This window comes from Heptranchias perlo, chromosome 13 (assembly GCF_035084215.1).
Source record: "Heptranchias perlo isolate sHepPer1 chromosome 13, sHepPer1.hap1, whole genome shotgun sequence".
Taxonomy (NCBI): domain Eukaryota; kingdom Metazoa; phylum Chordata; class Chondrichthyes; order Hexanchiformes; family Hexanchidae; genus Heptranchias; species Heptranchias perlo.
The window spans coordinates 59,771,501-59,793,012 of NC_090337.1; the positions used below are offsets into that span (position 1 = coordinate 59,771,501).

General features: G+C 48.1%; 1 protein-coding gene across 14 annotated transcripts in view; it reads right to left on the reverse strand.

Moving 5' to 3' along the window:
* Positions 1-21,512, reverse strand: part of kif1aa (kinesin family member 1Aa) — a 342,099-nt gene that overhangs the window by 189,905 nt on the left and 130,682 nt on the right. For 8 of the 14 annotated variants that reach the window (XM_067994795.1, XM_067994796.1, XM_067994794.1 and 5 more), the window contains exons 13-15: positions 13,067-13,200; positions 12,053-12,132; positions 8,900-8,975 (exon numbers count right to left, since the gene is read on the reverse strand). In XM_067994795.1, the coding sequence (XP_067850896.1) occupies positions 8,900-8,975; positions 12,053-12,132; positions 13,067-13,200 (290 nt within the window). Of the gene's footprint in view, positions 1-8,899; positions 8,976-12,052; positions 12,133-13,066; positions 13,279-19,768; positions 19,786-21,512 lie in introns of all 14 variants that reach the window. The other 6 variants (XM_067994791.1, XM_067994789.1, XM_067994788.1 and 3 more) reach the window with 2 other exon arrangements.

Below are 21,512 nucleotides of genomic sequence, written 5' to 3' on the forward strand. Positions count from 1 at the left end.
TATACATGACATGAACACCAAAATCATGGTCACTGGAGCCTTTTTTAAAGAGGAAGCCCGACATCAGGATTCTTCTAAAGGGACAACTTCATTATCAGGACCCTTTTTAGAGTGGAAAAGTGGGTCTAATTGTTGAGGAATCCTGATGTTGAAAGCGTTGAGAGGTCTCTAGCTTTTGGCAACTGTTGGAACACTTTCAGCACAAATATACATCCACCTGTCCACTGCCCTTGATGTGATTCTGAGAGAACAAATTAATAACAAGTAGCCTCAATCAAACCAAAGCAAATGATTAATCAGTGTAAGGCTGATTAATCACTGGAGACCTAAACACAAACACACACAAATGAGGCAGCTGGGAAATGATGGAGGATATCTTCACATATCCTAGAATGCATTGCTGGAGTGGGATTCTCTTCCAACTTGCACTATATCCTACAACACATGCTGATGTACCTCCGAGGGTCATGGCACACACGGGTGCGATTTAGAGGACAGCAGCCCCTGTGTTATTAGTGGTTCTGACAGAGCCCTTGCACAAAAAAAAATTATTATTTGCAATTTTATTGCTGTCACTGCTGATGGGCTGATGAGATTTAGGTTGCCATTCCTAATATGCAGACCAAAATATGATGGCACACGAAGGATGGTGTGCCAACTTTACCAGATATTTGGGGACATAACCAGGGTATTTTTCTCCCCCTAAATTTCAACCTTTTTCTTAATTAAAGAAGGAAAGTCTGTGTGAGTGGGGGGAGTGTGTCCAGGCTCCTCGTTTAATTTTCCCTCATCCTATGAAGGCACTGACACATGTTGCTTTAGTTGTCAAAAGAACGAGAGGGGCGATGAGGAGAATTTGTTTACGCAGCGATCCGGATTGCACTGCCCGAAAGGGTGGTGGAAGCAGATTCGATAGTAACTTTCAAAAGGGGATTGGATATGTATCTGAAAAGAGAAGTTTTGCAGGGCTATGGGGAAAGTTCAGCGGAGTGGGACTAATTGGAGAGCTCTTTCAAAGAGCCGGCACAGGCACGATGGGCCGAATGGCCTCCTTCTGTGCTGTATGATTCTAGTTCCTTGGGTGCCAGGAGCTCATCCAAGTGACCATCCTTCATGCATGAACCTAGACAGGATGTGGCAGCAAGCTGTTTGACCATGGTATGTGGGCATCATAGCTGGGCAAGGGTCCGCTCCCACACAGCATCCATGCAGCGGAGCAGGCTCGAGGGGCTGTATGGCCTACTCCTGCTCCTATTTCTTATGTTAATGCACACTTTCCAACAGGGGTGAGTGGATAGCGATCAGAATTAGGAACCCTGGCTAATTTTATCGGTTTCCTAGTTCAGACATGGAGCCCAATTGTTAGTGGCCCTACTGCTGTTCTGGCTGAGATTGACTAACTCAGGATTAGGATTAGGGGTCAAATTAGTGACCTTCGTGGCTAAGTGTCACACTGCACAGTGTATTTACCCACTGAACCATGGAGGGAGCTGCAGATATGCAGTTCTAATGTTCCTTTTCCTCCCTGTGGAGACCCACCATATTAAGCTTTCTGCACAAGGCTGATTGTGCAGAATCACAATCAGCCTTGTGCAGATGTGATATGGGTGACAAAATTCCTGGGAGGGATGAGAGAGCACAAAGCAAGCAGTGAGGCAGGAGTTTGGGGTGCAACCCAGATCCATTGGGTATCTGCCCCAAGCATCCGAGGAGTGGCCAGCCAGGAGGGAGTTGCTGGGTCCAACCCCCTCTGAAACACCTGTCAGTTGCCCCCTTTGTAAGAGGGCTGTATATAAACATATTTTTAAAAGTTTCTCCTCAGGAGTCGAGGCCAAGATCCCGGCTCAGACCCCCCAGGTGGGTCTCACTTTCATCCTTACCAGGCATATCCCCACCAAACCTACCTGGGTCCCTCTGAGAGACAGGAAAGTTGAAACTCCTGATATATGGAGTCCCCACCCAGGCCCACCCCTTCTTTTGCCGATGGCTTTGTTTGGTGGAGGGTCAACCCCCGACAGGCCATCCCAGGAATGGCAGTGCAAGGCTGGGATTTAGTGGACTCAGGTCACTGCCTAATTTGCGGCCTATCCAGCAGGCAGTCATTGAGGTAAAATGGCGGGACTGCGCCAGGAGAGCTGCAGATTTCCGTGGCCTTAAAGGATTAATGATTGAAATGTTATCACATGGAGTTTATCGAGAAATCATCTCCAGCAACACCAGCAGGAATCTCCACTGACTATTATGTTATCCAAATCCCAAATATGGTGTGAGCACATACTAGAGATTCACTGCTATATAAAATGTAAACCGTACTAATGGGATTGAGGAACAGGAAAAAGGAAGAACAGATAGAGATGGTCGAACACTGTTTGTAACATGCGGAGCTCTGAGCCGCTGGGACCATGCAGATATCACAGCAAGCAGAGCAACTGGTCAAGGATGTAGAACGTAGAATTCCATGATTTCTTATGATCTTAATTAGATAATATTTAAAGGGAAGTGTTGGAGAAGGAGATGAAGGGTGAAAGGGGAAATGGGGAGAGGAAGACAGAGGGGGGGAAGAAAGGATGTCTAGGACAGAAGGGGAGAGGGGGCAAAAGTGAAGACAGGGAGGAGGAAGGAGAGGGAGGAGGAAAAGGGGGAAATGGGAGAAGGGGATAGATGGAAAAAGGGGAAAGAATGGGAGGAAGAGAAAGTGGAAGAGTGGGGTGGGGCAGAGGTAGAAAAAGAGCAGGAAAGGGGAAGAGATGGGGGGAGGGGGATGGGAGAGGTCTAAAAATCCTTCCCAAAATTTGACCTGAGAATTATATTACTTTCACTACTGGGAATGATGCATGAAGTTAAGAGCCATTAAGGGAGCACTGTAAAGTTGGAAAATGAATCAGAAACAGCCCTTAGAAACAGGGATTCCAACTAACAAGTGACAGAACAAACCAAACCAGAGAGAGCACAACACTGGTCACAAGCACACGGTCACCCAGAACAAACCTCCTTGGGAGAGAACACCCCCAGAGACTCCAGCAACATCTGAGCAGCTCTTCTGCATACAATCTAATTGGAATCAAATATTAGGGGGTGTTGAGCAAGGGAGGGGAGGGGTGGGGAGGGGGAACAGCGGTGGGAAAAAGGGGAAGGGAATGGGCAAAACCAGAAAGGGAGATAGCAAAAACCAGAACAAGAAATGACATTGGTTAACAAATTATAAAGTAACAGCCATAGGAAGTAAGATGGAGGAACGCAGCCAACGCCAGTTATAATAAAAAATTTTTTACACACACACACATGGACACATGCTCACACGTGATTGAGGGGGGGAAATTGAATGAGGCCTATTATCGGGCACGGGTAACGCGATCCGCTATTAGCCCTCGCCCGATGGCCCCTACACAGGCAGCACGTGAATTTCGAGCTTCCTGCTGATTAGCATGGTAGGTCCATGCAGCCAGCGCTACCCATACTGCTGAGAGGCTGCATGACCAATGTGGAAGCCTGAAATGGGACGTGCTCAGCGCATGTCATCGACAGTCTGCACCTCTTAAAGGTGCAGGCGCACATTTTAAATGGGACACACACAGTCCACTCGGAGGAGGGAAAGGTGGCCGGAAGGATGGCAGGACCGGCGTGACAGCGGTCCCCATGCTTCTCCGATGATGCGCTGGAGGCCCTGGTGGAGGGGTGGATGAAAGGAGGGCCAACATGTGCCCGCAGGGTGGCTGAAGACCCTCCAGGCTCCAGCTCCGCATGCATTGGCTGTGGCCCAGTAAGGGAATGCCAGGAGCATTGCACCACACACATGGGTGCAGTGCCGAAAGAAGCTCAATGATTTGACACGAGTGGTCAAGGTAAGTGAATGCAAGTGTCAAGTGGCACAGCCTATCAATTGCTCCATGCATCACACTCCCCGTCACCCACCAACCAACAAACACTGCCCATCCATACGCAATGCTGCACTTGGCATGCTGCATCTCACCCACACATAGTACCACACGTGCAGGCCACACAACCACCACTCACAGGTCACACACACTGGCAGTTATTCTACCATGACAGACACATCATCCAGACACCTTGCAGGATACTCACTGACACAATGCCCTCTGTCTTGCAGGAGAAGGTGGCGCGTAACAGCTGGCAGCAGGAGAGACATGAGGGAGGACAGACACGCCTACACGTCCTCACCTCCTTGGAGGAGACCGTCCTTCAGATCATTGGGTGGGCTGTCGCTGCAGCCGTGACAACATGCCGCCCTGGAGGTCCCGATGAAGGGGGTCTCTGCATATCTAATGCTCCTTCTCCTTTCCCACATCTCCCTCCTCCCATAATCTTTTCTGACTCACATGCTGCATATGCTGTCAGCACGCACGTCTTACTTGCTCCTTTCCCCGCTCCACAACTCAACTTGTTCCCTTTGTCACTGCAGATACCCAAGAACACGTGACAGCACCATCCGAGGAGGAGGAAGAGGAGGAGGAGGAGGGGGACATTGAAGCCACACCATCATTCGATCTGACACTCGCATCCACCAGCATAGAGACTGACACTGCGTGTCCTTTAGAGGTTAGGTTAGAGGAGGGATCTGCATGTGGTGAGACACCGGGCATAAGTGCCCAGGAGCCGGGGCGGGGGGAATGGATACCACAGGTGCCAGCTCACCGGAGGGCGAGGTCGCTCACTGGTTCTGCTGCAGAGGAGTCAGATGAGGACTTCGATGGGCCAGGCTACAGAGGACAGCTGACGGGCGTACACCACCAAATGCTTGGGGCACTGGAAAGCCTGCCGGAAAACCTGTGCACAATGAGAAGGGGCATGGAGGAGTCCAGCTCCAACTTGGCACAGGGCTTTGCACAGAGCTTGGAGCCCGTCCTTTCCAACATGGAACGGGTGGTCACCTCCATCAGCGCACCTGTGGAACTCACCATGATGCAGCGTCTGATGACCAATGTCGCGGCTTCCATTGCAGCACAAACCAATGTGATCAAAGGTCTGCAAGCTACAGTTGCTGCTCAGACTGCTCCTATCGTGGCTCTGGGGACCACTGTGGAACGGGGCTTCCAGGGCGTCACTGCACTCCAGCAATCTGTTCTCCAGCTGATCGCCAGGATTGCTGAGGCGCCGCCCTGGGAGAGTGGCAGTGGCACCATGGCAGTCGGGCCTGCTGTCCTCTCCCAGGACGACAACATTCCTGCTCCCACGCCCGCCACTCCACCAGTGCCCCTGTTGTTGCCTATTGGCCAGCCAGGCCAGACTGCTGCAGCTCATGCTGAGATGGTGCAGTCTGAAGCCGGGCCCTCCACACCCAGAGCTGATTGAGGTCGTCCTCTAAGGCCATCTGCACGTTCCTCCATTGAAGGCCAGCAGCCTTCCACCACCCATGCTCCATCCACTGGGGAAGCACCTTGTCGGAGCACTAGGATAGGTAAAGTCACATGAACAACAGGCACTAAGGGAATGCACAAGGGTGAATAGTTCTGTTCTGTTTCCATAATTTTAATATGTTAATTGATAAATGTGACTTTGAATCTGCATTTGGTGGTGGTTTTTATTTGTGCGATGAGCTGAGGGAGAAACCAGTGTGTAATCAGATGGAGGGCGATTTGATTGTCTTGTGGGAGCGGACGGGGGGGGGAGTGTAGAACTGTTGGTGAGATGGGGGATGTAGTTCACATCATTGATAGTGGACACGGATCAGGCGAGCACGCACAGCCCTTGCAGAGAAGGCGTGTGTTCCCTGTTGCACCCTTGTGTCTTCCTCCAATTCCTCCTCTTGCTCCTCCTCCTCCTCCTCCTCCTCAGCCTCGGCCTCTTCCTCCTCAGCCTCTTCCTCCTCCACCTCCACCTCTGGCTCAGGATCTTCTCCGATCATTAGTGTCAAGGGTTGGTCCCTCATGATGGTGAGGTTTTGCAGAACGCAGCAGACCACCATGAATCTGCCCACCCGCTCAGAGGAGTACTGCAGGGCTCCTCCAGGCCGGTCCAGGCAGCGGAAGCGTTGTTTGAAGAGGCCTATGGTCTGCTCCACGATGTTGCGTGTGGCAGCATGGCTCTTATTATAGGCCCGCTGTGCACGCATGCGAGGGTTCCTGACCGGAGTCATGAGCCACAGCGTGAGGGGATAGCCCTTGTCGCCCAGTAGCCAGCCTTTCACTTGCCGAGCTGGGTGAAAGATAGCTGGCACGTTGGACTACCGCATGACAAAGGCATAGTGACTGCTCCCAGGGTAGCGGGCATCGATCTCCATGATTCAATGCTTGTGGTCGCACACCAGCTGCATGTTCAGGGAGTGGAAGCCCTTTCAGTTGAAGAAGACGGCTGAGTTGATGCAGGGCACGCAGGGTAATGTGCGTGCAGTCAATGGCACCCTGCACCATGGGGAAGCCAGCAATGCAAGTGAATCCTGGTGCTCGCTCGTTCTGCTTGTCTCTATCAAGAGGGAAGATGATGAACCTGTTCCTTGTCTCATACAGTGGGTCTGTGACCTCCCTTATGCAGCAGCGCACTGCATACTGTGAGATGTTGCACATATCGCCAGCAGAGGCCTGAAGTGATCCTGAGCCATAGAAATTCAGCACCACGGTGACCTTCACAGTGACAGGAAATGCCGTCTTCGCCCTGCTCTGAGGCTGCAGTTGTGGCCGCACCAGTTGACAGAGCTCCGTCATGGCTTCCTTGGTGAACCTCAGCCATCAGATGCAATCCTCCTCACTCATGTTGAGGTAAGAGAATTGGTCCCAGACAGCCCTCATTGGATATGGCCTCCTGCTCAGTGCCCTGCGCCTCCTCTTCCTCCCTGTCCTCACAGCTTGACCAGCTGTGCATGGCCTCTCTGCATGCTCCCAGTCGTGTTCAATGCCCAGCGGGAGCCCTAGCAGACCATCCATGGTTGCCAGGAATGTTGTTCAACCACAGTTGTAACTTTCCGAACCATAAGGCAGTACCTGTCAAACCACTCTCAAATGTACTCTAGCAAGTATAGGTAGATTCAAAAAATACTTCCTATTCCACCAGCAGCCAGAAGCAACAATCCAGCAACTAACCTGAAACATCTGCTTGGCCCCTTTAAATAGCACTGGTGGGGGATCCTCCAGGAACTCTAAGACATGTTCAGATGTGCGTGGTTGAGACTGTGCATTGAGTTGACCGATAAGGTCCAAAATGGTGTCTATCACTTTAAATGAGCGTTGCACATTGATTGTACACATTTTCTCCCTACTTTACATGCTGCTGGCGTTCGGCGTTTGCACATGTGCTAATACCTATACCAAGGTGGTGTCTGGCGCACCTTACGCTGGAAACGTGCACGTGCAGCCAAGATGCCATCTTGGCACTTCAGCAGGCGTAGCACCAAAACAACGGGCGCTATACGGCCCAATTTCTCGGCCCTATAGTCATACGCACAGACACACATACGCAAGCACACGCAGACATGCTCACACAGACGTGTGCAGACACACACACGTAAACACATGTACAGAGGCAATGTTAGGCTACATTGAGTTTTATAAAACTACACTTAACATTGAAATCTCCTGGTGAACCTGTTCCTGGGTGGAGGTGGGGCTCTATTGCTGTACCTCTTGTAACTAAAGACGCTCATACTTTGTACCATGGGTGTCAAGAGCATAACATCCTCGCCAGCGTATGGAGCCAAACTCTCCATCTCTGCTGGTGTGGGGGTCTCTGCTTCACCTGGGTTCCAAGAGTAGCAATGGGAAACATGGACCTCCTTCCAATTGGCCCTCCTTTATCGCCGTGGGCATCGGTAGAATATCTCTTGGAGGTTTAAGAGTTTCTGACCACCATACTCCTGTTGCCCAACATCAATATAAAGGTGTCTTAATTGTGTTATAACCTGTGGGGAAGAATTGGTGAGGCTGGTATATGTCGGGATCTCACAAATGTGTTAATGAAGATTTTAGCATGGCTCAGTTGGTAGCACTCTCATCTCTCAGGCAGTAGGTCATGGGTTCAAGCCCCACTCCAGGACTTGTGCACGTAATCTAGCTGACACTTCAGTGCAGTACTGAGGGAGTGTTGTATTATAGGAGGTGCCGTCCTTAGAATGAGATATTAAACTGAAGCCCTATCTGTCTCTTTGAATGAATGTTAAAGATCCTATGTGAGTAAGGACAAGGGCAGCAGGCACATGGGAACAACACCACCTGCACATTCCCTTCCAAGTCACACACCGTCCCGACTTGGAAATATATCGCCGTTCCTTCATTGTCGCTGGGTCAAAATCCTGGAACTCCCTTCCTAACAGCACTGTGGGAGAACCTTCACCACACGGACTGCAGCGGTTCAAGAAGGTGGCTCACCACCACCTACTCAAGGGCAATTAGGGATGGGCAATAAATGCCGGCCTCGCCAGCGACGCCCACATCCCGTGAATGAATAAAAAAAAACTTCAGGAGGAGCAGGGAGATCTCCTCGTTTCCTGGCCAACATTCATTTGTTAACGAAAAACAGATTAACTGGACATTTATCTCCTTGCTGTTTGTGGGGCCTTGCTGTGGCTGCCATGTTTCACTAAATAGCAACAGTAACTGCATTGGATGTGTGGCACTTTGGGATGTTTCTAAGAGATGCAATAAGATTCTATATAAATACAAATTCTTTTTATTTGTGTATTTTACTGCATCTCTCTTCATCCAAGTTGCAGAACATTGACATTCATGTTCTCTGCCCTGACCCACATGAGAAAGCTCTGGTCAGTTATTTGAATAGATATTGTGAAGTATAGACAGCAGCTTTAGACTACAGCAGTTTCTCATTACCAACCATTAAGGACCTCACCAAAAAGATATATCCATTCACAGCCATTTATTAGCAGCATTCTTCCTGTGTTGCCGGGCAGACAGGACAGAAATGGTCCTTTTGCTTTTGTTCAGGCCTGACTTACCTTCTTAGGAGAGAAGACGCCCAACGTACCGCCATCTTCACGCATGGCCACACCCATCTCCGCGAGGAGTGCCTCCCTGTAACATACATTCAAAGCTGTTGAGAATTTACCGTCACTCCAAAATGGGAAAGGGATTGGTTCATTGGAATTCTACACTAGGAAATAGATGGAGACTGGTTGAGTACTTTGGAATTCTATGCACTGGCAGTGAACAGTGTGCATGGATCCACTGGAATTCTGTAGCTGGACCAGCATTGTCCATTAGCTGTTTGTTGGGAGGCGTGGCCATGAAGAGGTTATGTGGGGCCCACTTTACAGAAGAATAGCCAACTCGGAATTCCTCATGTATGAGCCTATTCCATAACTTTAGGGAGGTGCACTGATCTGAGGGGGCAGAGAATAAGAGTTCAGAAAGAAACATCCGTAATAAAATCTCAGTAGTAGAGTGATGTGGGGGTTACTACAATGGCTTATTAATAGGTCAAATCTGATATGTTCCAGTCCAGGAGTAATAGGTAGCTGACATCTCAGATTTAAAATGAATGAGGCGGCACAGAGGATTGTCCTCCAGTATTTGGTCCGTCCAGCCTCAACTGCTCTCTTTCTAGGTTAGTTTTCATCTTATTCATTTTCAGTCAGTTCACAGCATTACAACAATGCCCCTCACCCATCCCCCCCCCTCGCCCACATACAATGGCATTGATGTAGACTAACTAGATTGTGGTTTAAGATGCCCATGAGCACCATGAGGATTGTCCTTTCCTGATGCCGATGCCTGCATCCACTTTAAGGAAATCTTAGCTGGCAGGGCTCCATCAAAAAGATCATTGGAGCAGTAAATGTTGGGTGGCACAATGTGCCATATAAAGCTTGAAATGACTGCTTGCCATATTAGTGGCAAACACTGAACCCATTCAAATAACATTCTTCTGCCTCCGTTTTATCAGAGACATTGGGACAGGTTTTCAACTCACCGCCCGACCGTGAGACTTACGTTACAAATCAACTCACCACCTGACCGTGAGACTTACGTTACAAATCAACCCACCGCCCAACCGTGAGACTTACGTTACAAATCAACTCACCGCCCGACCGTGAGACTTACGTTACAAATCAACTCACCGCCCGACCGTGAGACTTACGTTACAGATCAACTCACCGCCCAACCGTGAGACTTACGTTACAAATCAACTCACCGCCCGACCGTGAGACTTACGTTACAGATCAACTCACCGCCCGACCGTGAGACTTACGTTACAAATCAACTCACCGCCCGACCGTGAGACTTACATTACAGATTAACTCACCGCCCGACCGTGAGGCTTATGTGCAGATGAACTCACCGCCCGACCGTGAGACTTATGTGCAGATCAACTCACCGCCCGACCGTGAGACTTACGTTACAAATGAACTCACCGCCCGTCCGTGAGACTTACGTTACAAATCAACTCACCGCCCGACCGTGAGACTTACATTACAGATCAACTCACTGCCCGACCGTGAGACTTACGTTACAGATCAACTCATTGCCCGACCGTGAGACTTACGTTACAGATCAACTTACCATCCAACCGTGAGACTTACGTTACAAGTCAACTCACCGCCCAACTGTGAGACTTATGTGCAGATCAACTCACCGCCTGACCGTGAAACTTACGTTACAGATCAACTCACCGCTCGACCATGAGACTTACGTTACAGGTCAACTCACCGCTCGACCGTGAGACCTACGTTACAAATCAACTCACCGCCCAACCGTGAGACTTACATTACAGGTCAACTCACAGCTCGACCGTGAGACTTACATTACAGATCAACTCACCACTCGACCGTGAGACTTACGTTACAGATCAACTCACAGCTGGACTGTGAGACTTACGATAGTGATCAACCACCTATTGTGGAAACCATCCAATTTTCATTTCATAGGAACAGGAGTAGGCCGTTCAGCCCCTCGAGCCTGCTCCGCCATTCAATTAGATCATGACTGATCTGTATTTCACCTCCGTTTACCCGCCTTTGACCCAGATCCTCTTGATGCCCTTACCTAACAAAAATCTATCGATCTTAGTCTTGAAAGCTCCAATTGTCCCAGCAAATACAGCTTTTTGGGGGAGGGAAATCCAGATTTCCACTAACCTTTGTGTGAAAAACTGCTTCCTCATTTCCCTCCTGAGTGGCCTAGCTCTAATTTTAAGGTTATGCCTCCTTGTTCTGGATTCTGCCACCAGAGGAAATAGTTTCTCTCTATCTACCCTATCAAATCCCTTTAATCATCATAAACTCCTCAATCTTCTACACTCAAGGGAATACAAGCCATTGATTTCAATCGAAATGAAAATCGTATGGTTTTTATAACGGGTGCCGATCCACATTACCAGATTTACCCCCAGGCGGCAAGCTGGAAAACTATTACCCCATTTAAAATAAAAAGGATAACTCCTGGGCTAAAATAGCAGATGAATGTTATATGAACAGGTTAAATGTGCTCCCACCAATATCATCAGTAAGAATTTCATAGGAACAGGAGGAGGCCATTCAGCCCCTCGAGCTTGTACCACCATTTAATTAGATCATGGCTGATTTCGAGTCTACAAAAGCCTAATTCACATAGAGACCTGCCCCACATCCATGGTTACTTCCCCCTTTCAATGGAGTGTGAACTGAAGGGTGCAGCAGCCCTCGTCCAACCAAAAAAAACTTCCACTGCTTGTTGTTCTCAATGAGGCTGCAGGGTTTGAAAAGTGTGGCAGCTCCTGAAGTTATTCCATTCGGGATCTGCCGTTCCCACTAATTTATCGACACTTCAGCAGCAACATTCATTTGAAATAATGGTGCTACAGGGTGGACGTCCTCATTTCCAAAGCAATAGGCCGTGGAGAATCATTACAAGTTTCAGGCCCCGATAGAGAGTACTGTCATGTTTGGCACACCGATTGCTCCCTGACCACAATCAGCTAACTCAGCATGGATATCGGAATCTAACCGGGAGCCTTCTGGTCAGTATGACTTGGTTATGCACATCCTGTACCAACTAAGCAATCGAGGGTTGCACGTTGAAGCTCTCGCTGGGTTTGACTCAGATATTTAAAGGCTTGAAACCATATTGTTTGTTATAACAGATTCTGGAGCGAGACTGAAGTTGTCCTTTACCTCTCCATCCTTATGGCTTCCGTCCTACGGAGTTTCTCCTCCCACGTTTCATTCAGCTCGGCGATTATCTTCTCCGTCTCCTGTTGAGATAGCGCACAGACGTCAATGAGGGAGGTAAGCTTTTTAAAAACCAACCCGAAAGGGATGAAATGTAGCTCTGTATCGAGGGCCAGGAACTAGCTGCTGGTTGAAAGACAGGGATTTCCCAGGTGACCATGCAACATTTTCCATAGAACAATCCCTGGTAGTACAGAAGAGAATGGTTAGTCCAACTAACATTTAGAAGTGGCAGAGGCTGCGAAAATTAGTGGTATTTTTAATTTACTCAGAGGGGAGACTCCTGTTCAAACAAACCTACATTATAATGAGCTAGTAGATAGCCTAAATGAAGTCTGCAGATGGTTTCCAACTGAGCGGTTTCTCAAGGAGTGACCGAACCATTTTATCAACAGAATTCTGGCATTGCCACTGCCACTGGCAGCTGAAGAGGCAGCCTCCTCAAGGCCCATCTGCGGTGTCAGAGCGTGACGGTCAAGGCATTGCCCTGCGCAGGCTGGCCCAAGTGCAGTATGGGAGTACAGGAGCCAAGACATCTCCACAGGCAGGCTGACACTTGAGTGCGGACCATGCCTCGGCTGTTTAAACATCCGTTCAAAAGGTCTCAGCCGTTGCTCGGCGGGATGTCACAAGATGAAGGTGAGCAGAAAATAACAATACCTGGGGTGTTTACCAGAGGCCCTGATGTTGGGGCTTCTAGGGACTACCATCATTTTTTTCTAAATGCGCGTCACCAATAAAACAGAGAGGCTGCTCCCTCCAGGTCTTTTGCTTTTGCCTCTGGTCTACCAACTGAATTAGAAAATGTCACTTAATTTATCTCATACCTTTCCAACTTCTACAATCATACAAATTAATAATTTATCACATTCGATATAAACTTTGACATTTCCAATTTCTTCTGTTGTTTTTATTCTTCTCTTGATTACTTTCACAGTTTGAAAGCAATTTGTTTACCTTGAGTCGTTCGATGGCTTCCTCGCTGCCGGGTGCAATCATGAGCCGGTCGTGCAGGCTGGACACGGACCCTGCGCGGCTGGACAGAGCGGAAAGGGATGGCGAGGGGCTCACTCCGGTCACCATTCCGGACACTGTGGAGAAATTGTCAGCTCGTTGATTGACAGCTGCTATTCTGTGGTTACGATTATTATTCTCTAAATCGTTCACGTCTACAGAAGGAAGCGGGAGGGAGGGAGGGGATGGGGAGAAAGAGAGAAAGAAAAGGAAAGAAAGAAAAACGCAAGTTGGATATAATGAACTAAAACGGGATGAGAAATATATGTTAGAAAAGAACCATAGAGCAGACAGACATCATGAACATGTGTAAAATGAATCAGTGCTTGAGGGGAAGCCAGGCAGGTGTTCCCGAGCATTCAGGCTCTTTTAAGATGTGCGTACTATTGGTGGGTTTTGATGGTTTCTGCCAACTTAGAACAGTCACTCGTCAATGCTCAAATTAGCTGAGGGTCTGTTCTCCTTGGGGAGCTGTGATCTACTTACCGAAGGGAAAATACCAGAAACCAGTACAATACTCAGTTCCCATTGTAATCGGCTGGGTGAAAGTGTGAACATTCGAATACCCATTCACTTGGAGCTGCCTGCTGTTCTGGCTTTGCTCATTTCCCCCGTGCACTTACTAATATTGCTATTTGTTTGAGTTATAACCCTATTGTAATTCAGATTTTCTACTATGCATGATAGGAGCCCCATCCACTTCCCCCCCTACACTAAGGACATGACCTCTGGCTGTTACCATGGCTGCACTGGCGTAAGACCAATAAGCCCAGTTACATTGGCAGCGGGTAGCGCGATCGTAGAAAGGACAGCCCAGGGGGAGAGAGTGAACAGCGGTGCTCGCTGTCCACTTGTGGCTTAGCTTGCCAAATACCCAAGAAACTGGCAGTGGTTCCCACCGCTGATGCAGGGTATCGCAAGGCAGGCAGCATTAATGGAATCTGGCCTATTTGGTCAATAGGGATTTATACTGGTCAACAAGAGGGAAATTTCTCACCTGTCTTGGGTCATCCAGGGGTCATGACCAGCAGTGGTTTTTATTTCTGAAACCACACAGTATGAAATGGGAAAACAGCTTTCAGTGAACTCTCCACGCAGGTGGGTTCTCAAACATAACCATCCCCGTCTTCAGCATTCAAAATACTCCCAGACGGTAACTGCACCGTCCAGGTGGAACTGAGACATATGAACCAAGAAGGTCTCAAGTTTGATTCCCAAACTAGGCTTGAAAAGTCAGTGTTGTAAACCTAGGCAGAACACACAGCTCAAGCTCCCGTCTTGTATTTTACCAGGAGCTGCAAGGGTGATGACAAAATCTCGCACGTACTATCACTATGGCAACGAGCCATGTTGTCCTCTGTGGCTACTGAACCCTCTCTTCCCTTCCTTTATGAAAACATAAATATTATGAAAGATTGTAGGGAGAGAGGCCGCCTTCTAGCAAAACAAATAACAGAAAAAAGAATAAACAGTAACAAGAGCACTCACTCCAGGCCTGGGGAGTGCAGTTCTACTCACCAGAGGGAAGGACTTCCCATTTACATTTGCTCCCAGTTTTCCAAAGTTTATTTCACCTAAAGAACCCTTTTTTCCCCTGGTCACAGAAGCTGTCTGATGCATAACTTCATTGATCTTTGCCCCTCTGTATGAGTCTGTCCTATGTATGTGAATTATTGCATGTATTTGGGTGTCCCATGTATGTTTTGTGCCTGTGTATGAGTCCAAACATTTGTGTGCCCCTGTATGTGTGTAACCTTATACATGTGTTTGCCCCATGTATATATTCATGCCCCATGAATGTGTATGCCTATGTATGTGTATGTATCTGTCGTATGCATGTGTATGTACCTGTGCATGAGCATGTGTATACATATGTGTAACTTGGTATGCATCTGTGCTTTTTGCATGCAAGTTCTCCATGTATATGTGGATGCTCCACATACATGCCTGTCCCATATCATATATACTCCTGTAAATGTGTATGATCTATGTATGTGTGTATATGCTATGAATGTGCCAGTGTACATGTGTGCATGTATGTATGTTTGCCTATGTATGCATGTACCCCATGTATGTATTTTCTTTTTGTATTTGTGCGCTCCATGCATCTGTGTGCCTTATTTATGTGTCTCTGTCCTGTGTAGTGTGTGTTTGTGTGTGTGTCTGCCTGCCCTGTGTACGTGTCTGTCCTGTGTATGTGTGTTACACTTATGTGTGTGCCTCTTGTACATATTTATGCCTCATGTACACGTGCTTGTCCTATGTACATGGGCCGATCGCATTTATGCATGTGTGCCCATCTATAAGCATGCCTTTTGTGTTTTTGTGTCCCATGTATGTGTGCTCCATTTACATGTGTAACTTGTGTATTTGTGTAAGACCGTTGTATGTGTATGTGAATTCCCCCGTACTTGCCTGCTGTATGTTCATATGTACGTTCTATGCATATCCATGCCCCGTGTATGTGTACACCCTGCAAGTATGCATCATGTAAGTATGCATGTTTGTCCTATATATGTGTGAACCCCATGTCTGTTCTGCATGTGTCTGTGAGCCCCATGTATGTGTGTGCCCTATGTTTATGTGTGTGTAAGTTGTAACTGTGTGTAGGTGTGTTACCTTTATATGTCTGTGTGCCCTATGTGCGTGTGTCTGGCCCATGTATGTATGTATCCTGTGTGTGTGTCGCCTGCACGTGCTTGTCCTATGCCTGTGTATGGTCCATGTGCTTGTGTGCTGCTTGTATGTGCATATGTGTTCAATATATTTGAGTGCCACATATATGTATGTGTGCCCCATGCATTCATGTGCATTGTGCATGTCCTGTACCTGTCTATCCCATGTTCATGGTTGTCTGTATACGTGTGTCCTTTTTATGTCCATGGCCCGTGAACGTGTTCCTTGTGTATGTACTTCATATATGTGTGCCTTTTATATGCCTGCGTTCCATATATGTGTACGCTCTTTGCAACTGTCCATGGCCCATGTATGTCTGTCTCATGTACGTGTGTGCCAAGTGTGTGTGTGTGCCCCATGTTTGCGTGTGCGCACCTTGAGTATGTGTGTGTGCTCTGAGTATGTAAGTGTTTCATGTATCTATGCCTCGTGCATGTGTGTGTCTCTATAGAAACATAGAAAAGATGCAGCACAGAAGGGGGCCATTCGGCCCATCGTGTCCGCGCCGGCTCGAAGAACAACCAGGTGCCTATTCTAATCCCACCTTCCAGCACCCGGTCCATAGCCCTGCAGCTTACAGCACTTTAGGTGCAGGTCCAGGTAATTTTTAAAAGAGTTGAGGGTCCCTGCCTCTACCACTAATTCGGGCAGCAAATTCCATACACCCAAAAAAAGATTTTTCTTGTGTCCTCTCTAATCCTTTCGCCAATCAGCTTAAATCTATGTCCTCTAGATATTAACTCTCCGCTAGGGGAAACAGGTACTTCCTGTCTACTCTATCTAGGCCCCTCATAATTTTGTACACCTCAATCAAGTCTCCCCTCAGCCTCCTCTGCTCCAAGGAAAACAACCCCAGCCTATCCAATCTCTCCTCATAGCTGCAATTTTCAATCCCTGGCAACATTCTTGTAAATCTTCTCTGCACTCTCTCCAGAGCAATTATGTCCTTCCTGTAATGTGGTGACCAGAACTGCGCACAATACTCCAGCTGTGGCCTTACCAGCGTTTTATACAGTTCCATCATTACATCCCTGCTTTTGTATTCTATACCTTGACTAATAACGGAGAGCATTCCGTATGCCTTCTTCACAACCTTATCTACTTGTACTGCCACCTTCAGGGACCTGTGCACATGCACTCCAAGGTCTCTCACTTCCTCTGCCCCTCTCAATATATTTCCCGTTTACTCCGTATTCCCTTTTACTGTTTGCCCTCCCTAAGTGCATTACCTCACACTTCTCGGGATTGAACTCCATTTGCCACTTTTCCGCCCACTCCACCAACCCATTGATATCTTCTTGGAGTCTACAGCTATCCTCTTCACTATCAACAACACAGCCAATTTTTGTGTCATCTGCAAATTTGCCAATCATGCCCCTACATTCAAGTCCAAATCATTAATATATACCACAAACAGCAAGGGACCCAACACTGAGCCCTGTGGCACACCACTGGAAACGGATATGTCATATATATATTTCAATCTCCTGTATGTGTCCTCATATATCTGTGTGCCCAGTGAATGTGTCTGACTCATGTATGTGTGTATTTGCATCATATGTGTGTCTATCTTATGGTTGTGTAAGTCTGGCCCATACTTTTATGTGTATTTGTGTGTTTGTCATGTGTATGTATATGTAAAAGTCTGCCCCATGTAAATATGTCTGCTCTGCATAAATGAATGTGACTTCCCAATGCAAGTGTGTCTACCCTGTATGTGCATGCGTGTGGATGTCTATCCCATGTGTATGTGTGTATGTCTACCCCATCTGTGTGTGTCTATCCCTCGTGTGTATGTGCGGGTGTCTGCCCCATGTAATTGTGTGGCTATCCAGTGTCTGTATGTGTCTGTGCGCACTTTGTGTGTATGTATGCCTGCCCCCTGTATGTGTCCTATGTCAATTATAACAAGGATTACATGCAGAGTAAAGCTCCCACTACACTGTCCCATCCTCAGCAGATAAGGTTTACAAGCCTGGGATTCTGAGGGCACTTTTGTGCTGTGGATCTAAGAGAGATTGTTCCAGCCCGGTACCGAACCTAAGATCTTTACTTAGGACCTTTTAGAATTCTCAGAGAAGAACTCTTCATCCCTTCAATATGGAGTAGCTTTGAGCCCACGTCCTAGAGATGAAACAACCCCCACCTCCACTGTGCCCGGTAGAAAAGGAGACCTCTCCCTGAGGTAGAATTAAGCCCATCTAACCGTCTACATCACCGGGTCCCATAGACTAGAGATGCTCTTACGCCTAAGTGTCAGCTTTATTCAGTTGGTCGCACTATTGCTTCTCAGTCAGACGGTTATGGGTTTATGTCCCACTCCAGGACTTGAGCACATTGGCCCTGAAATTCTGTGGGAATTAAGTTCTCCTCATCTCCCAACGTAATTCCAGCAGAACCCCCAGGAAAACGGTGCAAGCTGCTATTCATGCTGCTTACCAGTCGGACCCCTGCGAACTTTCAGGGCCAAAATCTTGGCTGACACTTCAACGCATTACTGAGGGCGTGCTGCATTGTCGGAGCTGCCGTTTAATGGATGAGCTATTAAACCGAGGCTCCGTCTGCCTCTTCAGATGGATGTTAAGGCTCTCCTGATCCACACTCCTCCCTCAACCACCACCACTTAACTGGTCATTTATTTGCTGTTTGTGGAACCTTGCTATGGGCAGCCAGAGTTGCCTTCAAAACAACAGTGAACCGTTGGCTGTGAAGTACTTTGGGAGGTCCTGAGGATGCGATAAGGTGCTCTGTACAAGTGCAAGTTCTTTCTTACCTACTGACTTTGTTGTTCAGGTTTGAGGAGAGTGAGCTCGCCACCCACCCCGTTCCCCAACCCCTGCACCCCCCCCCAAACCATCTTCCCATTTACAGGTCAGTTGGGGGCTCTGTCTCTCCTGTGAGAGCTAAAGTCCAAACTCAAAGGACTGGCTCTCCACATTTACTTTGCAGGATCCGGTGTCCTCACGCAACGGCAGATTTATGGGTCTACCCTGTCATCGGTCCCCCGTGTCTGCAGCCCTATAGTGTTAAGTGATAGCCAAATTGCAGTGCGATTCTCAACGTGTGAACCAGACGTCCTATCCAACTTGACGGGAAAACCCAATAGTATCAAAATCCACCAACAGCGAACCAATTCTGCAGTGTGCCAATTGTAGTCGAGTGGGATTCAGTGAACATACATTGCATTCTACATCAACGACATTGACATTAGGCACAGAGATAGCGAGACAGACAAAGGTGGAGGAAGCACACACATAGCGAGAAGGCGATGCACAGCAGAAGCATTGCAGTAGCATGAGGGGTGCAACAGTGTGGTAACCCCTTCAGTGAAAGGCTCGTCACCAGACCTGCTGTGTTCCATCCCTAAGTTTCAGAGCAGGGTAGGGGTTTGTTAATAGTACTTAATGGTGGTCCAGCCCTACAACCCTCCGAGATCTCTGCGCTCCACCAATTCTGGCCTCTTGTGCATCCCCGATTTCCATCGCTCCACCATTGGCAGCCGCGCCTTCAGCTGCCGAGGCCCTAAGCTCTGGAATTTACAAATTTATAAAACACTGGTTCAGCCACAACTGGAGTATTGTGTCCAGTTCTGGGCACCGCACTTTAGGAAAGATGTGAAGGCCTTAGAGAGAGTGCAGAAGAGATTTAATAGAATGATTCCAGGGATGAGGGACTTTAGTTACGTGGATAGACTGGAAAAGCTGGGGTTGTTCTCCTTGGAACAGAGACGGTTGAGAGGAGATTTGATAGAGGTGTTCAAAATCATGAAGGGTCTAGACAGAGTACATAGAGAGAAACTGTTCCTATTGGTGGAACGGTCAAGAACCAGAGGTCATAGATTTAAGGTGATTGGCAAAAGAACCAAAGGTGACATGGGGTAAAACTTTTTTACACAGCGAGTGGTTAGGATCTGGAATGGGCGGGGGAGTGGGACTAGCTGGATTGTTCATGCACAGAGCCGGCGCGGACTCGATGGGCCGAATGGCCTCCTTCCGTGCTGTAACCATTCTATGATTCTGTGATTCCCTCTCCACCTCTCTATTCTCCTTTAGGACGGTCCTTAAAACCTCCCTCTTTGACCAAGCTTTTGGTCACCTGTCCGAATTCTCCTATGTGGCTTGGTGTCAAATTTTATCTGCTAATGCTCCTGTGAAGCGCCTTGGGACATTTTACCATGTTAAAGGCTCTATATAAATATAAGGTGTTGTTGTTGGCCCATCAGTCATTTGATGTCACTGATTTTCACATATTCTTTCACAACAGTTTCTCACAAAGCCTCTGTACGATGCAGCGAACTGCTTGTTTATTAAGATCCATTCAACACTGATAATTATGCTATTTATATCTTACTATTGGGATTTTTTTTTTAAAAAAGAACACATCTAACACTAAAATCGCCCTTTCCTGTCTCAGCGAGAGTCAGCACCTTCAGGAGAGGAGTCCTGAAAATTGCGAGAGAAAAAGGCAGGAGCACAAACGGAATAAAATGTCTGGGAATGAGCGGCAGTAAATTTCCTTTCCTGGGATGGGTCGGTGTTGGGGCTTAAAGAGCTGTAAAAATGCGAACCTCGTGTTCATCTGGCAGCACACTAACACAGGCACACGTGAACAGCACAGTACAGGGGGTCAGTGCCTGAGGGCGGGAGGCACAGCCTGAGGAGGAGAAGTGGGCCAATGTCTGAGCCAGAGCATTGGGTAACGAGGAGAGTGTAGCAGGGGGAGCAGTGCAGAAGCCTGTCAGTCACAGCATGAGAGAAAGGGTCCCAAGGAGCCAGCGCAACTGTGCGGTGATCTGGAGTCGGCAATGGCAAGGGACGAGGTCAGATCATAGAATCATAGAGCAAGGAAGGAGGCCATTCGGCCCATTGTGCCTGTGCCGGTTCCCTGAAAGAGCTACCATTTAGTCCCAATCCCCTGTTCTTTCCCCATGGCCCTGCAAATATTTCCTTTGATGTCTTTGTGAAATGCGCCATTTCTACGGACTTAATTCTGACCCCTGGAAATGTGGGGTCGCACATCATGAGGGAGAGCTTTCTCTTAGAAAAAATCCCGTCACGCTACACGTGGATGCACTGGTCACGTGATCAGGTTCACCGTCGGACATTTTGGGCCGAGGGTAATTCCACATTCTGCCTGGAAACTACGTATGTTGGACCTTACACCCCAAACCTTCCTCCAAGCACCACGATTGTTAGATTTCATACAGGGGTTGTTAGGGCACACAGTGCCACGTAACGCTCGTGCCCAGAGGCGGGAACAGACGCGGGGGGCTGAGCTCCCGGCCGAGCTGCAGTGATCGAGGGAAGACGGGGGGATAATGGACTGTGGGCAGCAGCCCCCCCAGCTGAACTGAGGAAAGTCATTTCTGGACAGTCCCTGGCACTTGCCTGCAGATGGTTAAGGGGGCACTGGCAGGCAGAAAAACTAACTTCACCAGAAAGATATGCCCACAGAGAAAGAAAGTTAAAAATAAATCAGAAACCAAGGTGCACGATCGCCTGCAAGCAGCTTTCTCAGGAAGTAGACTGGTGTCAGGCACGGTCCGTGGGTTGGTACTGAATGATTCCTGAGGCTGCCTTCAAGGTCTCTGTCACATCATCAATTACAAAGGAAAGGCCAGCCAATACTGGTCTACACCAACAGCATGGCATCTCTGCCACTCTCAAACACAAACTCTCTGTTTTAGTTGAAAAAAAAGAAATTCTCCCTGACA